General features: G+C 36.9%; 3 protein-coding genes across 3 annotated transcripts in view; all 3 read right to left on the reverse strand.

Moving 5' to 3' along the window:
- The window catches only part of LOC141344533 (fibronectin type III domain-containing protein 3B-like), a 101,373-nt gene extending 95,401 nt beyond the window's left edge, over positions 1-5,972 (reverse strand). The window contains exon 1 of the mRNA XM_073849412.1: positions 5,853-5,972. The gene's annotated coding sequence lies outside the window, so the exon portion shown is untranslated. The remainder of the gene's footprint in view (positions 1-5,852) is intronic.
- A 9,723-nt stretch (positions 5,973-15,695) lies between these two features.
- On the reverse strand, positions 15,696-20,622 carry LOC141343946 (serine/threonine-protein phosphatase 2A regulatory subunit B'' subunit alpha-like). Its single transcript, XM_073848645.1, has 4 exons — positions 20,451-20,622; positions 20,052-20,170; positions 19,845-19,951; positions 15,696-17,750 (listed from the first exon to the last, which is right to left on the reverse strand). The coding sequence occupies exons 1-4, from the start codon at positions 20,602-20,604 to the stop codon at positions 17,654-17,656; spliced, it is 477 nt and encodes a 158-aa protein (XP_073704746.1). The 5' UTR covers positions 20,605-20,622; the 3' UTR covers positions 15,696-17,653.
- The window catches only part of LOC141344535 (serine/threonine-protein phosphatase 2A regulatory subunit B'' subunit alpha-like), a 101,748-nt gene continuing 101,471 nt past the window's right edge, over positions 20,622-20,898 (reverse strand). Inside the window, exon 10 of the mRNA XM_073849414.1 lies at positions 20,622-20,626. Within this exon, the coding sequence (XP_073705515.1) occupies positions 20,622-20,626 (5 nt within the window). The remainder of the gene's footprint in view (positions 20,627-20,898) is intronic.

Below are 20,898 nucleotides of genomic sequence, written 5' to 3' on the forward strand. Positions count from 1 at the left end.
GCAAGCACGAACGTACACCAGTGGCCACCTGACCAAACACTGAGTGTTTTTCCGCTGTGCTTTTAGCTAAATGTGCAAGCCTGGCCATTTGAATAATGCATTGGCATGACAGAGTGGATGCATGTCAGGAATCAGTGTCATGGAGTGAGCTGTATTATCTGACCCTTTACACCAGCTGAAAAACAAGAGATAAACCAAGCTGCGTTCATATGTTTTTACCAACCTAATCTCATGACAAAAACATACCTGTGGGAACTTTTTCACAAGAAATACGTACCGACATGTTCGTTTAGTAACATATTCGATGTGAAATGCCCACTGAGTGGCACTAAAAGAGTTTCTCACAGGATTTTTACCCACGGATTATGCATCCTAAGTCCAATTCCGTACTAGCTGAGCTACCGAGCAAGCTTGTGACGTCCGGAAAGTGAAACATTTGGAGCTGTAATCATAACTGTGTACGAAAACCAACAAGTGCTTGCTGTTTTACCGTCTCTAGTGTTCATTTCTTTTGGAAACTGCAGTGATATGTACTAATTGGTATGTATTTCGCGTCTTGCGAAAAAGTTCCCACAGGTACGTTTTTTGGCATTAGATCAGGTAGGTTTTTACAACTCGTAATATAAAAAAAAGACTTTTTAATGTTGTAATGTCTTTTTGAGAGACAGCAAAGCTTATACCATGTTCAAGGCTCTGAAAGGTAGTAAGGACATTGTTAAAATTGTCCATGTGACATTAGTGGTTTAATCATCTTTTTTTATGCAACGAGAATACTTGTCATACGCAAAGAAAACAAAAAAACAACTTTATTGAACAATTTCTTCTCCTCTTTGTCAGTCTTCGTTGTGTGTTCATGACAGTTAAAATCAGACACGGAAGAGAAAAAAACTGTTGAATTAATGTTGTTATTTTAACAATGTCCTTACTACCTTTCTGGGCCTTGAACATGTCAGTTGCATTGCTTTCTATGCAGGGTCAGATCCTCATGTGTTAAGTTGAGTTTTACCGTTTTGAAATCAATTCAGCCGTTCTCCTGTTCTGGCGATATCACTTTTAGCATAGCTTAGCATAGATCATTGAATCCTATTAGACCAATAGCATCACGTTCAAAAATGACCAACGAATTTCGGTATTTGTTCTATTTAAAACTCGACTCTTATATCGTGTACTAAGACCGGTGGAAATGCAAAGCTTCAATTTTCTAGGCTGATAAGATTAGGAACTACACTCCCATTCCGGCGTAATAGTCAAGGAAGTTTGCTGCCGTAATAAGGCTGAAGCAGGAGCAGTAATACCACGCAGCACATGTGCAAATGCTAAACTAGCTGGGAACTCATTTCTGATAATACTCCGCCTGCTTCGGCCATATTACGGCAGCAAACTTCCTTGACTATTACGCCGGAATGGAAGTGTAGTTCCTAATCTTATCAGCCTAGAAACTCGCAGCTTTGCATTTCCACCGGTCTTAGTACACGATATAACTACAGAAGAGTCAAGTTTTAAATACAACAAATATGGAAACTCGTTGGTCATTTTTGAACATGATGCTATTGGTCTAATAGGATTCAATGATCTATGCTAAGCTATGCTAAAAGTGATATCGCCAGAACAGGAGAACGGCTGAATGGATTTCAAAACGGTAAAACTCAACTTATTAACTCGGGGGGAGTTGGAGAATGAGCCTATTTCCAAAAAAAGTGGAGTGTTCCTTTAAGAGTCCAAAACACCCTTGAACAATGGATAAAATCATACAGGATGGGAAGAACATAAGAGTGAGTAAATGATGACACAATGTTCTCTTTTAGGCAAACTATGCTTTAAAAAGCACATCAGTTGTGATGAGACAAGCCAAAAAATGTGTTAAAACTGCACACAATGGAAAAAGACATTGGTCTAATGCTTGAAAGTGCAAGATCCTGATATCAATCTAAAATATGCATCAACTAGTCAGTTCTTCTCAACTGTAGTCGTTTGTTGCAAGAGATGTGAAACAAAGCAGCTGAAGACGTGTTATGGCATCCAGTAACAGCATCCTGCAGCTTGTCGCTTACAATGCTGGCTGAAGTGATGGGTGTACAGTTGGGTGGAGAGGCGACTGCCTAGAGAGAACGGTGGGAAATCGACTTGAAAGGCCTCTTTTATCTTCATCTAAATCAACTGTGAACAATAGAGTAAATCACCAAGAGGACCGAGAAGCCTGGCATGCAAACATAGCAGCACTGTGCCAAACAAACATGCAACGTGAAGATGCTAAGAGCGCAAACGAGACATGCGAGAGCCTATGGCAGCGTGCAAACAATAGCACAATGATTACTGTTATGCAGAACACTGCTTGAATGACGCTATATGTGGTGGTGGTAGGCTGATTCAAGAAGAGCAGCAGGATCCTGATTCATGGACCAGCTGACGGCCACATCATCACCGCATGCATATTTCCCAAGCGCTAATGGTTAAAGCACAGATACAAACTTGTTCTATCTTGCTGAACAGTTGGAGAGACGCTGGCTTTCTCTGCCTAATGAGGTCAAGGGAAAAGAGCGCACTTGAGAGTCTAATGATAAGATCATGTGACTTCGCTGACCAAAACCATCACTGCTTTTCTACTCATCTTTCACGCAGATGAAGGACACTGAGTTCACTGGATATTATGGAGACAAAGTATCAAATAGGGGGAGTCATGCCTAGAAGAACTCTCTCAACCTGCAGAAGATGGAACAAATCGAATTTTCAACATCTACTGACCAATAAGTGTGACTAAGAGATGTGAAACAGTTTCATAGGGCACCAGTCAGAGGAAATCAGGAAACGTCTTCAAGAAGGTGGACTCTCCGCTGCAATTAGGAACAATCACAACAGATTTTATCACGCTGCACTGCATAACATCAGCACACATCAAAGCACAGAGCTGCTCACAGAATGATGGGGAACCGTAGGGGGGCAGGGTATGAGTGTATGTGTAGTATTTGAGCAGCCCCTGGGGAAACAGACCTCCAGCTCACCAGGTACAACCCCATGACCTCAAAGGAAGAGCGCATTCCTGCAGCTATGCCCAATCAGGAAGTTTAACTCCCCATGCCAGCTCTAAACACAGCACCTAGACTGATGAAACAATGGCTGTCGAAGCCGATCCATCAGATATTAAAGCTGCTAAATCAAATAGAGAAGGACTTAGTAAGGAGGAAAGGGCGCAATTTTTTGACACACTAAAGTTAATAGGTGGTAAAATACGTACAAGCAGTATTAATTAAGATATTAGTCTAATATTTCACCTACCTGACTGGAAATGATAGAACAAACACGTTGTCAAGAATCTTGCCCTGGAAATCCTGGTTCAGTTTGACCAACCACAAACACCTTTTATTCCTCAGATAGTTTGTTGCAATCTTCTCCTTGATTTGTTATAACCTTAGGCAGTCTATAGTACTCCAAATGTTTTTTATGGTCTGGCCGATTAGTACAGCCCAAAACATGACAATAGTTGACCATTTTCAGCAGCAATAATCAGCTAAATTTGCAAGTTTCATGTGTCGTGAAAACACTCTATAGTAAACCTAACCCAGATATGGTTTCTTGATGGATTTCTTTCACAAATATGGTCAAAAACAGACTAATTAACTAACAGATTAATATGTGATCCTGGACCACAAAACCAGACATACGGGTCAATTTTTGGAAATTGAGATTTATACATAATCTGAATTATTATTCCAATGATGTATGGTTTGTTAGCACAACATTTGGTCAACATACAACTATTTGAAAATCTGCAATCTGAGGGTGCAAAAAAGTCAAAATACTGAGAAAACTGCCTTTAAATTGTCCAAATGAAGTTCTTAGCCATGCATAATACCAATAAAAAATTAAGTTAATATATTTATGGTAGGAAATTTACAGAATATCTTAATGGAACTTCATCTTTACTTAATATCCTAATGATTTTTGGCGATAATTTTGACCTATACAATGTATTTTTATATATTGCTGCAAACATGCCACTTGGTTTTGTGGTCCAGAGTCACATATGAAATATTGGCTTAACTTTAAATTCTAATATTTACTTGTAGAGCCTAAAACTGCACATAAGCACAGCTATGGAGGGCATATAAGTGTCAACAGTGGTACAGTGTTGCCATGGGGAAGGGGCATTATTCAGAAATATGCGTGTTGAATGCTGCAACTGACCAATCAGAATCAAGTATTCCAGAGCGTTGCGCAACACAAGCATAAAATGCAGCAACCCTATGTTTTATTCATAGATTTAAGTTACTACATTTCACTGGTCTTTCTGACATAACATTTCAGCTTTGTGCGCAATTGAAAAAAAAAAATGTCTCACGGGTAAAAGAAATAAAACGCAGGATTGCAGTAACACCTAAAGCAAGCAGGTTATAACAAATTGTGAAAAAAGTGAGGATTGTGTGCATCACTCCATGGGAAGTAGTAGAAACATTCCTCCATGCTGCACTAGGAAAAAGAGTGAAAAGTGAGAAATATGATGCATATAGAATATTTAAAGAGTATGTAATTGTTTACATAACTTATTTTAAATCATCTTGCAGCTTCCTTGGAAGTTCGCCTATTGGCCTCAGTCCCTGTTTGAGAACCACTGGTTTTAAAGTTTGCACATCAAATGATAAGGAGCTGAGGATATGATGCAACATCTTATTTTCTGCATCTATTTTTTTCTTAAATAAAGGTGATTTTTTTATGACCCTTTGCAATTATTTACATTTTTATGTAAAAGTTATGAAATCCCTCACTCAGCTGGAAAACGCAAACCTGACGTCATCTTCTGCAGATCACATTTCTCCTCTCACAGTTAGCCTATAATGTGCTTCTTTCTCTCCAAGAAGCCCTCTGGATCCAGGCAAGAGCAGAACTCATGGTGCAAACTATCTTAAACCGTCGCTGCACTGACCAGCAACACCATCCAAGAGATTAAAAGCGACCTTTAAAAGTCTTTTTCCAGAGCTGCTAATTAGTGAGCGTTAATTCCCATCCCAGCACGAAAGAGCAACTAGTACTTTCTGACGTTTGGGAAAAAGATGCACGGCGTTGCAATAAACCAAAACAATAAAAAGAAAGAAAAACAAACAAGCATCAAGTCAATACTTTCTGCACGATATGTGACAGAACAACGACAACAGTACATAATGTTTTCCTACATAAACAGATACAGCTGTTGAAGAATAGGCTGTCTGGAATACTAGGGCATGATGGAGTTGGCCACCTTCACTTCATCCTTCACATCATCAGTCATCATTCCCAAGATCTTTGGGAAAAATTATTCTACACTATTCCAGCAACTGCCTGTTTTGGAACATTTTATTAGCTAAGGAAAAGACGGCGATTTAACATCCCGAATCACTTAGTGTAAACAATTTGATACCAAGACTCGTCTATTTAACAAAATACTGTTTAATAAACCTAAAGTGTAACGTTTTTATACAACTGTAGCGTTTACGTAACAGAACGCGCTACATGAAACATCACAAACTCCCCAAAATTCCAAAGTTGGAATTCAGCGACGCAGGCGTCAAACTATGTGATTTCTCGTAAACTGCGCCAGTTATTAGAAAGTGTGCACGACGACTTTTGAGCATCTTTAAGCAAATAACCGTTTCTAAAAAGAATCCATGCAAAACTGTCAGTTTTCCTGCGAGGTAATGAAGTTTTCCGTCTCTTCTCCTGGTTGGCCAACTAACCCAGACTCCCGGCGTCACCGCCATCCAGACACAAAAATGCACGCAACTTTCCGTTATGAACATATTTTCATCTTCTAATTGAGAAAAAGCGCACAAAAGCTAACTGCAGAAAAAAAACAGAGCGTATAAGCGATAAGAAAAACTCACCACGCTGCAGTAAAATGATCTTGAAAGAAACTCCAGCGCTCCACTTTCACCCCAGACACAACTTAGACAATCCCTGCTCCAGTCTGCTCCACCAGCGCTCAGTCAAGGGGAGATTCCGCGGCCATGTCAATTATGTCCCACAGCACATGTGAGCTTGATCCTGCCCCTTTTACCGTAAGCAACCATATAAACGAACTTCACAGAAGAGCCGAAGGGAGCAATTCAAAAGACGATTTAACCTAAATACCACCGCAAGACACATGCACAGACACAGCTTTTACTATACACGACAACAACAGAGCAACGATTTATTCATATGGGTCAGGAGTTCCAACCTCTAGGTTGTTTTTATGGATCTTTACAAGATTACATATTGATTAGCAGGTAATGGCAACAAATTGGATCGTTCTCTGTTTTTAAAATGTACATAAATACATTTTAAGGAGACACATGTTCAATATAACATTGCAATTCAGTCCTTACCTTAATGTCATTGTAAAAGATTCTTTAGTTTGCCAGAAAACTTAAGTCAGTCCAGTAATAGTCTAACTAGTTTAGTGTTATTTATGTATTGGTATTTAATACAGTTAGTGATTAGACTTTTATTAAAACATGTAAACTTTATGTATAGCTCTTTTTGTTGTCAAAATAATACAAGATTATTCTTATCTGTGTGACTATGCGACTATATCTATCTATCTATCTATCTATCTATCATTCATTTATTCATTGTAATGAATTCTATCTGACATTTTTGTCAAAATTGAGTTATTCACATATTCTTATTCTGTGACAACTTATGTACATTATTTGATGTTTCTTTTGTAAGCTATGTACATTTGGGGCCTTTTTTTAGAAAACAAGAATGGTTCTATCTACAGAAGTCTATAGAAAGCAAAAACTTTGAGGCACATTATCTCGAAAGTGCTCAGAATGCAGATAGAACCTTATAATTCTAAGGTGACGATTTGTAAACAGAGGTAATTGTTCAACACTATGGTATAGTTGGTTTTTGCTGTCTTTTGTAGTTTGATGTTTAGTAACACTTTTCAATAAGGTTACATTTATTCATATTAGTTAGTTATTTACAGTTGAGGTCAAAAGTTTACATCCCCCTTACAGAATCATTAAAAATTTTACTTATTTTACCAAAATAACAGGGATCATACAAAATGCATTTTATTTAGTACTGACCTGAATAAGAAATTTCACATAAAATATCTTTGCATATAGTCCACAAGAGAAAATAATAGTTGAATTTATAAAAATGACCCTGTTTATGTGTTCTGTACTCTGTTATTACCTGAACGATCCACAGCTGTGTTTTTTGTTTAGTGATAGTTGTTCATGAGTCCCTTGTTTGTCCTGAACAGTTAAACTGCCTGCTGTTCTTCAGAAAAGACCTTCAGGTCCCACAGATTCTTTGGTTTTCCAGCATTTTTGTGTATTTGAACCCTTTTCCAGCAATGACTGTATGATTTTGAGATCTCTTCACACTGAGGACAACTGATGCACTCATATGCAACTATTACAGAAGGTTTAAATGCTCACCAATGCTCCAGAAGGAAAAACGATGCATTAGGAGCCGGAGGGTGAAAACTTTTGAACAGAACAGAGATGTGTACATTCTTCTTATTTTGCCTAAATATCATATTTTTTACATTTAGTACTGCCCTTTAGAAGCTACAGAAGATACTTACATGTTTCCCAGAAGACAAAATAAGTTAAATTTACCCTGATCTTCAAATTCCAAAAGTTTTTGTACCCCCACCTAATTAGTTAATATGACAATAACAAATGACAAATAAACATTGTAGAAAAATGTATTGCTCTTTGTTAGTTAATGTAAGTTAATGCATTAACTAATGGGACTGTATCATAAAGTGTTACTGATGTTTTTGTGGTCAAACTACTGACCACACAAACTAAAACACAGTACTGAAACCACTATTAAGCAGGAGATTCTCCCCAATATTCAGACAGATGATCAAAATGTTTACCTATTGTGAATAAGTAGTTACATCCTTGCAGTTCTCCTGGATGTCATAATATGTGACATTGGACCACAAAACTAGTCATAAGGGTCAGTTTATTCATCATCTTTATAAGCGAATAAAGTAGGCTAAATAAATAAGCTTTCCATTGATGTATGGTTTGTTAGGATAGGACAATATTTGAACGAGATAGCCTACATCTATTTGAAAATCTGAAATGTGAGGGTGCAAAAAATCTAAATATTGAGAAAATCGCCTTTAAAGTTGTCCAAATGAAGTTCTTAGCAATGCATATTACTAATCAAAAATTAAGTTTTGATATATTTATGGTAGGAAATTTACAAAATATCTTCATGGAACATGATCTTTTCTTAATATCCTAATGATTTTTGGCATAAAAGAAAAACTGGTCATTTTGACCTATATAATGTATTTTTGACTGCTGCTACAAATATATCCGTGCTACTTAAAGGTTGTATCAGCGATTTCTAGTCTAAAACATAAAGTGTCAATTTCAGCTTACCTTTCTTCACGATCCGCTCGCTGCCTGCCCCATAAATTGTCTGTGAAAAAACCGCGTCTCTCTGGTCAGCCTAGGGTCCGAGATATGCCAAAAAAAACAATCGGCACTACCAACCTTTCCACACATAAACAAACAGTGTTCCAACCAATCAGCGTCAGGGGTTTGGTGTTGTGGACTTTCGCTCCGCCTCCCTCACATCCCTGCACCAGTAGGAAAGTCCACAACACCAAACCCCTGACGCTGATTGGTTGGAACACTGATTGGAAAGGTTGGTAGTGCCGATTGTTTTTTTTGGCATATCTCGGACCCTAGGCTGACCAGAGAGACGCGTTTTTTTCACAGACAATTTATGGGGCAGGCAGCGAGCGGATCGTGAAGAAAGGTCAGCTGAAATTGACACTTTATGTTTTAGACTAGAAATCGCTGATACAACCTTTAAGACTGGTTTTGTGGTCCAGGGTCACATATTATGGGTGACTGTTTGCTGCAGCATCCTGGTTTTGCAGGTTTACAGGCTTGTCTGTATGCTTGCTAGTCTGTCATCACAAGACATATTTAGAAAATTAGATGGATCATTAAACTGTCATTCAAGTATGCAAACTATTTTGAGTCCACTGCATGTCCATGACTCATGGCATAATCATGTAGGTAGCTGAAAATACTCTGTTTTTAAATCTCAAAATCAGAGGTGTACAGCTGAACAAACTCAATGCCCCTTGTCCTACATTTCACTTCGTTGACAGTGGCAGGCGGGTCACACGGACTAAATGCGTCTGCTGCCACCAGCAGGACAGTTAAAGGAAGGGCAGGAGCATGTTTAGTGCTGATTTTTATGTGACCCTGGACCACAAAACCATTCTTAAGTAGCACGAGTATATTTGTAGCAATAGCCAAAAATACATTATATAGGTCAAAATGATAATTTTTTCCTTTATGCCAAAAATCATCAGGATATTAAGTAAAGATCGTGTTCCACGATGATACTTTTTTAATTTCTAACCATAAATATATCAAAACTTAATTTGTGATTAGTAATCGGCTATGCAAACTTCATTTGAACAGCTTTAAAGGCGATTTTCTCAATATTTAGATTTTTTTTGCACCCTCAGATTTCAGATTTTCAAATAGTTGTATCTCGATCAAATATTGTCCTATCCTAACAAACCATATATCAATGGAAAGCTTATTTATGTATGGCTTTCAGATTACTTATAAATTGACACTTAAAACTGGGTTTATGGTCCAGGGTCACATACTGTGTCATGTGCTATGATAATTGCATTAAGTTCTGTTTTTAGATTTTACTGAGGTCTTGGCATTGTAAAAAAAAAAAAAGAATTATAATCAGTTCTATTGCTGTGGGATTTTTTAACATTGATATTAAGTGTTTCTTGAGTACCAAATGATTTATGAAGGATTGTGACGCTGCTGAAAATTCAGCTTTGCCATCCCAGGAATAAATTACATTTCAAAATATATTCAAATAGAAAACTGTTTTAATAATATTTAGCTATATTATTGTTTTTACTGTATTTCTGATCAAATAATTTAGCCATGGTGAGCATACAAGACTTCAAAAACATCTTACTCACCTCAAACTTTTGAACAGTATTGTATTAAAAAGTGTCAGTGGTTTGGCTTTAAAACATTAAAACAGTCACATAAAATGACATAATTTTGGGACAATTAATTTGTTTGACATTTCTTTGAAAGTAGAATGACCTCACTTCAAAATCACTCTCATCAAGCCCAGGGCTTCTGAATGTCTGATAAGTGGAAAATGACAGGAGAGAGTGATTTCAACTGGTGGCACTAGCCAGCTGCTCTACACATGCTATTTTCTTGAATTGCTTTCCTTGTCTTAAAAATCAACACTCAAATTTAAGTAAAATGTTAATTTTACATTTCTGTATTAAAATGAATGGTGCCTTTTAAGCTTCAGAAAGGACACACAAAAAAAAACAAGCCAATGACTTTTCATAGTCTTCATATGATGCGGTGCTTGCACCATATGGCTTTGTGTGGAAAACAAAATAAATATTTTTATGTATTTTGAATATTTAAAGTCACTTTTTTCATTTTTGTGTGATGCATTTTTTAAATATTAAGGGTTCAGTGTTGCAGTGTCAACTTTTCGTCTCTTAAAGGGTAAGTTCAATCTGAAATGAAAAAATTGTCCTTAAAGGAGTAGTTCACTTTCAGAACAAGAATTTACAGATAATGTACTCACCCCCTTGTCATCCAAGATGTTCATGTCTTTCTTTCTTCAGCTGTAAAGAAATGGTGTTTTTTGAGGAAAACATTTCAGGATTTCTCTTCATATAATGGACTTGTATGGTGCCCCCGAGTTTGAACTTCCAAAATGCAGTTTAAATGCAGCTTCAAAGGGCTCTAATTGATCCCAGCCAAAGAAGAAGGGTCTTATCTAGCCAAATGATTGGTTATTTTCTAAAAACATTTACAACTTATGTACTTTTTAATCTCAAATGCTCGTCTTGCCAAGCTAGACAAGAAGTGCATTTGAGGTTAAAAAGTATTGTAATTTTGTTTTAGAAAATAACCCATCGTTTTGCTAGATAAGACCCTTTTTCCTCAGCTGTGGTCGTTTAGAGCCCTTTGAAGTTGCATTTTGAAAGTTCAAATTTGGGGGCAACATAGAAGTCCATTATATGGAAAAAAATCCTGAAATGTTTTTTCTCAAAAAACATGATTTCCTTACGACTGAAGAAAGAAAGACATGAACATCTTGGATGACAAGGGGGTGAGTACATTATCTGTAAATTCTTGTTCTGAAAGTGAACTACTCCTTTTATTTGATCACCCTCATGTTGTTTCAACCCCATAAGACCTTTGTTCATCTTCAGAACACACATTTCTGAGCTTTCTGATCCTGCAAAGACAGCAAAATGACATGTTCAAGGCCCAGAAAGGTAGAGGACATCAATAAAATATTCTGTGTTATTTTCTGTGTAATTAATAACATAATTTAGATTTTTGAGGGACTATTTATGCCCTTTAATAATCTTTTCTCGATTTACCTCACAGATGTGGTAGGCTAGGTTTTACCACATAAGAGAATAGCTTAAAGGTTGTATCAGCGATTTCTAGCCTGAAACATAAAGTGTCAAATTCAGCTGACCTTTCATCACGATCCGCTCGCTGCCTGCCCTATAAATTGTCTGTGAAAAAACCGCGTCTCTCTGGTCAGCCTAGAGTCCGAGATATGCCAAAAAAACAATCGGCACTACCAACCTTTCCACACATAAACCAGAGCCATATAAAAAGAGAGTTGCGACACTCCCATAGGCTTCCATAGGAACTGAGGAATGCGGAAGTAAAGCGTGTCATGGAGCGGTCAATAGTTCCAAACAACCAATAGCTCCTCCATTGAAGCCCATTCATTTCAGCGCTTCTCAAGCACAGTCGCAAGTATATTGAAGAAATTACTGCATTTCTTTACATTTTAACGCATCAGTTGACCTCTCGAAAAACTGGCCAATAGTGGTGTTTTATGAAGCGTGTTATAGTTAATGTTTATCGTTAAAAAATAACCAGTTAAACTGTAAATGCAGCTGGATAACGTGAGAAACACCGTAATAGCGACCATAACCAGATACTAGTTGTCATATTTTTATGTTTTTAGTCTTTCTGCAATCTTTCTCTCACTGTAGGAGGTTGAATGAGTTTCAGTAAAGACTGCATTCAAGAAACACGATAAAAATGTATGCTGAATGCAATTCGTTGCCTTGTGTTTTTTTAAACATTATTTTCATCTTTTCTATTATGTTAAATGCCATTTTTGCTTGCCTTTTATAATATTCACTTATGTTGTATATTTGAATATCATAAAACAAGAGTAAATTACTTTTTTTTTAATTTAACATTAAATCGTTAAATCGAAACATACTGTATAAAAAAGAGTGTTTGATCATGTCCAAATACACATGCAGATGTATTTAACCTTAAATATTACACTAACTGTAATCTAAATACTATATTAGAAAATGTTATCTTTTAAATGGTCAGGATCATTATTGCACATATTAAGTACAAAAAAACCTCCTCAAAATATTTACTAAATAGAACTTAACTATATATTACAGTTATTTAATTGAATAAAAGTTACACTTAAGGTGTTTGGTCACATTTGACTGCCAAAGAGTATGAGAACATATTAATTATGTCTCTTTATCACTCCCCAGAATAAAATGCGATTGTAAAGCGTGTTCAGAGAAGTTATCAATACACAATCAATGCACATTATGTGTTAATAATTACTCGAAATTGCTGCAAATATAGTAAAACTGCTGTGTATCCTATTTAACTCCATTCAAACACATTGACAGCGCGGAGCTGTTTGGAACTATTGAGAGCTCCATGAACCACGTGACCGTGCGGCGGCGAGATCAAAGCGTGTCGCAACTCTCTTTTTATATGGCTCTGACATAAACAAACAGTGTTCCAACCAATCAGCGTCAGGAGTTTGGTGTTGTGGACTTTCGCTCCGCCTCCCTCACATCCCTGCACCAGTAGGAAAGTCCACAACACCAAACCCCTGACGCTGATTGGTTGGAACACTGTTTGATTATCTGTGGAATGGTTGATAGCGCCGATTGTTTTTTTGGCATATCTCGGACCCTAGCCTGACCAGAGAGACGCTGTTTTTTCACAGACAATTTATGGGGCAGGCAGCGAGCGGATCGTGAAGAAAGGTCAGCTGAAATTGACACTTTATGTTTTAGGCTAGAAATCGCTGATACAACCTTTAAAGCCTAAATGGTCATTTGTAATCATATCAATGAAAGACTCTGCTTATGAATCAGAGAATGAGGTCAAGCACACTTAAAAAAATGTACAAAGTTAAAAAAATATAATGTCCAGAGTCTAGGTGTTCTTCTGTGAGAGTGTGAAGCACAATTGGCTGAATGGTCAGGGGATTTCCTGGAGATGGAGACCTGGAGTAAATAAGGCAGTAATCATCTTCTAACGGATATGCACTTCTCTTAATCACAGACAGCTTCTGGCTGATACAGGATAGGGTGTTCCCTCCTGTTGAAGTTCCCTAAAGTCAGAGGTGTCAGTCTGGAACAGGAAGAGCTGTGTGTACTGTGCACTGATTCTCACATCAAAGTGCTTTCAAGGGTGTGGAGCACATCCCTCTGGTTATCTGCCTTCTTCAGCTCAGGTCTGATAAAGAAAAGTCTGTATAGATATAAAGTTAAACAACTGCTATCACAGCAAACTATGATGACTCCATAGTTTCATCATCATAAATATCTTAATTTGTGTTTTGAAGATGAAGAAAGGTCTTACAGGCTGACAAAATTTGCATTTACTTGAAGTACAAATTCATACGAAATCATCGCCTTGTGAAATACATACATTTTCTAATGAGATCTGGGTTGGACAATCTGGAAAGCCTGTGCCTTTTCTGTTGAATTGAACGAACAACATTCCCACCAACAGCTAGAACATGTGTTTCTACTCTGCATTTACACCAGGGTAATGCAATCTCTTCACATCTGCCAGAAAAGAGGTGGATGGAAAGTCATTATAATTCATGACACGCACAAAAAGAAAAAGACAGACACAAGTGCTTGGCTGTATTGATCAGATAATGTATTTCCCACTGTAGTACATGTCATTGACAGCATAGGGCAAACATGGAGATTTTCCTATATGGACACCTGGAAGGGTGTTTTGCAGATGAAACGAAACTGAAGACATTCTTCTCTCTGGAGACCAAAATAGCGGAAAAAATGAATTGCGCACAGTGAAAAACAGAGGACAGTTTCAAGATGGCCTAGATTTACAGGTGTTCACTGCTTGAGTTCCTGCCCAAAATTCAGAAATCATTCTGAAATTCTGTTTAACTCCACTACATCAGATTACAGGAATTTGCCAGAAGGTCTGTGTTCAAAACACATTAGATACACATTAGTCTTTAAAGTCCATATCCAGAAACTTCTTTTTATTATACAACATTATTTAAGGGGAACATTTTAATCTTGCAAGGGAATTTGATGGCATTTCATGTCTTAAAATAGATTTCAAAAGAGCAGCTGGAAAACTGAACTGTCTGATGAAACAATTTAATCGAAACTTATAAGCAATTTAGAGGATGTTATGTAAGAGCTCAACTTCTTATTAATTCAGTGTTTTACATATGGATGACGGGCTCCAGGGAAACATGTACTAAAATACAAAGCAGCCAGTACATGCATATATAGAGGGATTATACAAAATGCATGCTATTTTTTATAAGATATTTCACATAAAACACACTTACATATAGTCCACAAGAGAAAATAACAGTTGAATTTATAAATATAACCCCATTCAAAAGTTGATTCCTAATACTTTGTTGTTACCTGAATGATCCACAGCTGTTTTTTTGTTTAGTGATAGTTGTTCACGAGTCCCTTGTTTGTCCTGAACAGTTAAAATGCCTGCGGTTGTTATGAAAAATCCTTCAGGTCCCACAAATTCTTTGGTTTTTCTTTGGTTCATCTTTTCACAACTGAGGGGCAACTATTACAGAAGGTTCAAACACTCACTGATGCTTCAGAAGGAAACAATGCATTAAGATCCGGGGGGTGAACACTTTTAGAATTTGAAGATCAGGGTAAATTGAACTTATTTTATCTTCTGGGAAACATGCAAGTATCTTCTGTAGCTTCTGAAGGGCAGAACTAAATAGAAAAAAAAAAAAAAAAAAAACATATTTGGGCAAAATAAGAAAAATGTACACATCCTCATTCCGTTCAAAAGTTTTCACCCCCGGCTCTTAATGCATAATTTTTCCTTCTGGAGCATCAGTGAGCATTTGAACCTTCTGTAATAGTTGCATATGAATCCCTCAGTTGTCCTCAGTGTGAAAAGATGGATCTCAAAACCATACAGTCATTGTTTGAAAGGGTTCAAATGCACAAAAATGCTGAAAAACCAAAGAATATGTGGGACCTGAATTTTTTTTTTCTGAAGAACGGTAGGCAGTTTAACTGTTCAGGACAAACAAGGACTATATGTAAACGTCTTTTATGTGAAAAATCGTATTCAGGTCAGTACTAAATAAAAAATAACACGCATTTTGGTAAAATAATTAATATTTTGCAGATTCTGCAAGGTGTATGTAAACTTTTGACCTCAACTATAAATCGCACGCAATAAATGTGTAGATTCCATCGTGCTGGATAAAATCCTAGAATGTTGTCCTCGAAAATCTTAATTTCTTTTTGACTGAAGAAAGGCAAATGACATAGGTGTGAGTAACTTATCAGTCAACTAATCCTTATCATTTACCAATGAACAGCCTGTAGACATTGCATGAATTAACATTTTTATTTGTTTTCATAATTTTCCAAAAGAAAAAAAAGGGAAAATTCATGCGAACACCAGAGTCATCTCATCAGAGCACTTAAGAGATCACGCAACTTAAGTCCCATCTTTCACCGTCTGCAGGCAAGACATATCAAGTCCAAAAGAAAAAAAAAAGAACACATGGAAAGATATAAAACTCAAAAAAGATAAAAAGAAAAAAAGTTGCACACTAACAAGTTTTGTTGTTTACAGCTTCTGTAGCTGCCAATAGCTGTCCAGAAGATCAGATTTGCATAGCCCTCAATGTGCTAGTGATAAAAATGAACCAGGATTGTAGCATTAGTCAAGTTTAGTTTCAGCTTTGTGTTTTTATCTCAATGTCTAATAGTCCTGATAAAAGTGTAACACATTACAGCAGTTGTATTGCTCTGTTCTGTTTTTTTTTTTTTCTAAGAAGTGCTACTTGCATGTCATTAATCGCAGAAACGCGTCCAGTTGATTGTCACCTGTCGATGAATTCATATTGAATTCCTTCATAAAGCCCCTGCCCACTCAGCTTAATGCACATTATATAACACTGGCAGTTAGAGATATATCATAATTTAAACGTCCCCTACCACTCAGTGGCAGAGTCGATCACATGGGAAAAATAAAATACAAAGACATTTACAGTGGCTATATAAAATAAATGTCCTAAGTCAAAAAAAGAGAGCTAGACTACAGTACAAGAAAAAAAGCTACTGGTAAACCATGAAAATGGCTGGCCAAACAAAAACAAACAAACCACTTCACATATATAAATATATTACACTAATTACATAAACCAGAGAGTGTGACGGAGTGGAGGGAGGTTTGGCCATCAAGCACACAGAGAGACATTTGTAAAACACTTGTTAAAGCTGAATTGTGTCGTTTTGGATATGGCAAGCGTAAGTTGATTTCCCTGTAAACACTGTTGCTCTGTGGTGCTTTTAACCCAATGGCGTGTGTGTGTTCGGGGGTGGGACTAGATGTCTGACTGACCAATGGCAGAACAGTTTGAGATGAGTACATGAGCACTGAATTTTAGACTTGATGGACTGAAAAATCTTAAACAGTGAGTTAACAATGCCCAAGCCAAATAAATAATGCTTTTGACTTAAATACATACACAAAATGGTATTGGACAAATGTCTCTGTACACCGAAAATGAAAAGCATCATGAATTTATGTTTCGTGTTGACCATTTCAACCTCAGATAAAAACATATATAATTCCAAAAAGCACTTTCAAGTCTAAGATTGTCCTGGTCAGTTCGGCTGGAAATATGTAAATGCATGTCTGTAGTTAAGTTTTTGAAACACTGTGAAAAGTCACAACCTTCAGTCTTTTCTTTAGGCAACAACATGCAATACCATCAATGACCACTAGGAGCAACAGGTTTGCACCGTTGCCACGTCCCTTCAACATAATGTGCAACACAGCATAGCACAAGATATGTGCGGATCTCATGACTTAAATGTCTGGTTTAGTCCAAGAGGACTAGTTTTCGCGAGTTACGTGCCACACAAATATAAAGTCTCTCTATTTCTCCCTCCCCGCCGTTTAAAAATCTATGGCAGTGTTACATATAGTTTCACTCACATTAAAGCACATTCTAAACTCTTTCTAAAGTTCCTAAAAAGTCCTTTTGTTTCACATCAGTCTTTGTGAAGGGTGGATGGAACCAGCCGGGAGTGGATGTGACTATCGGTAAGAGAGTGAAAAACAATGAGTTTACATTTACATGTTAAGACATATTGCACATAAAGCCTTTTTGTGGGTGTCTGAAGCCGTTTGGTTTTTAGAAGAATTAGTTCTATTGCACACATGCACACACACACACAAATGTCCTTAATGAAATGTAGAAAAACATTTCCCTTTTGACGCACGAGGGAAAATATGGCGAGGTGGTTATCCGTTCAACGTCATGGTGTGTGGCCGACTTATGCCGACAAATCAGATATGACCAGCTTATCCATTTTATTTCCAATGTCTGAGGAGACCGTGAGCTCGTCGGATTCGTAATCATCGTCGAAAGATCTGCAAAAGCAAATGTGCAACAGTTACGCTTTATACTCCTCTGAAGTTGAACCATATATGTGACCTTGAAGGACAAAACGAATCATAAGGGTCAGTTTTTGAAATTGAGATTAACACATCATCTGAAAGCTGAATAACTACACTATATTGCCAAAAGTATTGGGACACCCCGTTCTAATGAACAGGTTTGACTACTGTAGTAATGTCCATGGGTACAAAGCCTAATGTTTAAGCATATAATGATATTCTAGGGGATTGTGTTCTTCTACTTTGATAGCAACAGTTTGGACACAACTCTTTTCTATTCTAACATGACAATGCCTATGTGTATAAGGCAAGGTTCAAAAAGAAAAGATTGATTCAGTCAGTGTGGAAACACTTGACTGGTCTGCAGAAAGCAAATTCCTAATCTCAGCTGAACATCTCTGGAGTGACTTTAAATGCAGACTTTGAGCCAAAAACTCATAACCAAACACCAATGACTTGTAAGTATGGGTACAGTCATTTTTGACACTTCAAAAACCATTGCAACAGAGATGGAAACACAATTTATAAATACATTAATTGTATCTTTGTTGCCACAGTTTTGGAAGTGCCTTTTTCTGTTCTAAAGAAAGGGTGTCCCAATACTTTTGTCCATATAGTGTACGTACAAGTCATTTGTGTTTGGTGATGAGTTTTTGGCTCAAGGTCTGCATTTAAAGTCACACCAGAGGTGTTCAGTTGAGATTAGGACTTTGCTTTCTGCAAACCAGTGTTGTTTTTGACAACCATCTTAGATTTAGTCTTAGTCTTAGTCTTTTGGACTAAAATGCTTCTTAGTTTTAGTCAAATTTTAGTCACTTCTATATGTGATAGTTTTAGTCCAATTTTAGTCGACGAAAAGTCAAAAAGGTTTTAGTCTAGTTTTAGTCGACGAAAAGTCAAAAAGGTTTTAGTCTAGTTTTAGTCAAAAAAAGGGAAAAAAGTAGTCTTTTAACAAATTAATGTAGGTCAGTAAGTATTTTGCTGTTGGGTAGTGTCACTTATAAGTTCTGAAAATAGCAGATCTATAGTTCAACACAATGTGAGCTTCCGGATCGACTATTTTCACCAATAATTACAATAATAAAGGAATGTTTTAGAACATAAAAGACAAACAAGGATGGAATGCTAAAACGGCTTGCCATACTAGTACAGCAAAGAGTATTTAATGCTAAAACGGCTTGCCACAGCGTCAGATACTTTTTAAGTTTTAATTGGCATGCACAATAAGCGGAAATGTCATGCATTTTAAACGTCTGACGGACCACCCACTAACATTTCCGTCTATTCTCGTCTCATTAACGAAAACTCACACACGTCTCGTCATGTTGTAGTCATCAACGAGCCATTTTTATCTCGTCATCGTCTCGTTATCGTCATGAAAAAAAGTGTCAAACGAAAACAACACTGCTGCAAACCAGTCAAGTTCTTCCACACCGACTGAATCAATCATTTCTTTTTGAACCTTGCCTTATACACAGAGGCATTGTCATGTTAGAATCGAAGAGGGTCCTATCAAAACTGTTGCTGTAAAATTAGAAGCACACAATCCCCTAGAATATTATTATATGGGTAAACATTAAAGATTTGTACTCACGGAAATGACTAAATTAGTCAAACCTGTTCATTAGAAGGGGGGTGTGCTAATACTTTTGGCAATATAGTGTACGCTTTCCATTGATGTATGGTTTGTTAGGATAGAACAACATTTGGCCGAGATATGACTATTTGAAAATCTGAGGGTGCAAAAACTCAAAATATTAAGAAAATCGCCTTTAAAGTTGTCTAAATGAAGTCCTTAGAAATGTTTTGATATATTTACGGTAGGAAGTTATGAAATATCTTCATGGAACATGATCTTTACTTAATATCCTAATGAGTTTTGGCATAAAAGAAAAACGGATAATTTTGACCCATATTGTAATGTATTGTTGGCTATTGCTACAAATATACCCGTGCTACTTATGACTGGTTTTGTGGTCCAGGGTCACATATAGAGTGTATCTCATCTCTATGCAATGTAATGAACTCGGTAGCGAATTCATTCCATTACGGAGGTCATTGACTCACCCCTCTCGTAGCTGTTCATTGGCCGTCTCCTCTGCCACAAGAATCTCATACTCTTCGGCAGCATACTTGTCCCAGTCGGAGGGCTCTGGACCGTCACTATCCAAATCCTGGTACACACACACGTACAGTTACAGAACGCACTAACTAACAGAGATAATATTCAGCACATGGGATTTAAACACAGATGTAACCCATCAGAACTCTGACCTTCTGCACTGCAAAGGGATCTCTTTGCTCATGGTCCAGGTATTTCTCCAGATTGAAGAATGTGTCGTAGAATATATGTGCCATCCTGCAGCGCTTCAGATCTCGAAGAGTAATTTTACCTGTCATGAGATGATTATACATACATTTATTCACTTGACGGGCACTTTTAATCTAAGCAAATTCATGCATTTTTCTAGGTATCTTACAAAGACGTTTTCACACCTGACAGAAACTCTTAGACCATTTTATTGTCATTTATGGGCTTTTACCTGAGATGTTATTAAGGAAATAGAAGGAGAAAAATATCTACTGTAGAGGTGAACCTACGTTCTTCCTGTTTTGATTGAATATCATATGGATGATATGGAGCTGTTGAGAGGATCAGAATGTTTTTTTTACCTGGGCATTCTGGTTTAACTAAGTCCAGCATCTGGCACAGAAGATCCTGGAAAGGCAGTGGTTCAATGCCCATCCCCTCCATGCGCTCGCACTGCTCCTCATAGAAAAACTCCAGTTCAAACATGGACAGAACACCATCTCCATCCATATCCATACAGCGGAACCAGTACTCTATACTGAACAGAGAGAGTGATAATGATATAGAGTAAATAAGTGCAACTTAGTTTTGATATATTGTCATAAATGCAAATATTTAAGTATATTTTAAGTAAGGCTTAAGAGTCCAAATAACGTTTGTGCCAACTTTGGACAAAATGATCCCTATTTGTGTTCCATATATATATATATATATATATATATATATATATATATATATATATATATATATATATATATATATATATATATATATATATATATATATATATATATATAATATATATATATT

This window comes from Garra rufa, chromosome 10 (genome assembly GCF_049309525.1).
Source record: "Garra rufa chromosome 10, GarRuf1.0, whole genome shotgun sequence".
NCBI lineage: Eukaryota > Metazoa > Chordata > Actinopteri > Cypriniformes > Cyprinidae > Garra > Garra rufa.

Coding starts and splice junctions, on each gene's coding strand:
- LOC141343946 (XM_073848645.1), bottom strand. CDS start 20,604: ATGGATATGGATGGAGATGGTGTTCTGTCCATGTTTGAACTGGAGTTT. Junction 20,171..20,450: donor AGTTAAACCAGAATGCCCAG/GTAAAAAAAACA, acceptor ATCTCATGACAG/GTAAAATTACTCTTCGAGAT. Junction 17,751..19,844: donor AATGAACAGCTACGAGAGGG/GTGAGTCAATGA, acceptor TTGCTTTTGCAG/ATCTTTCGACGATGATTACG.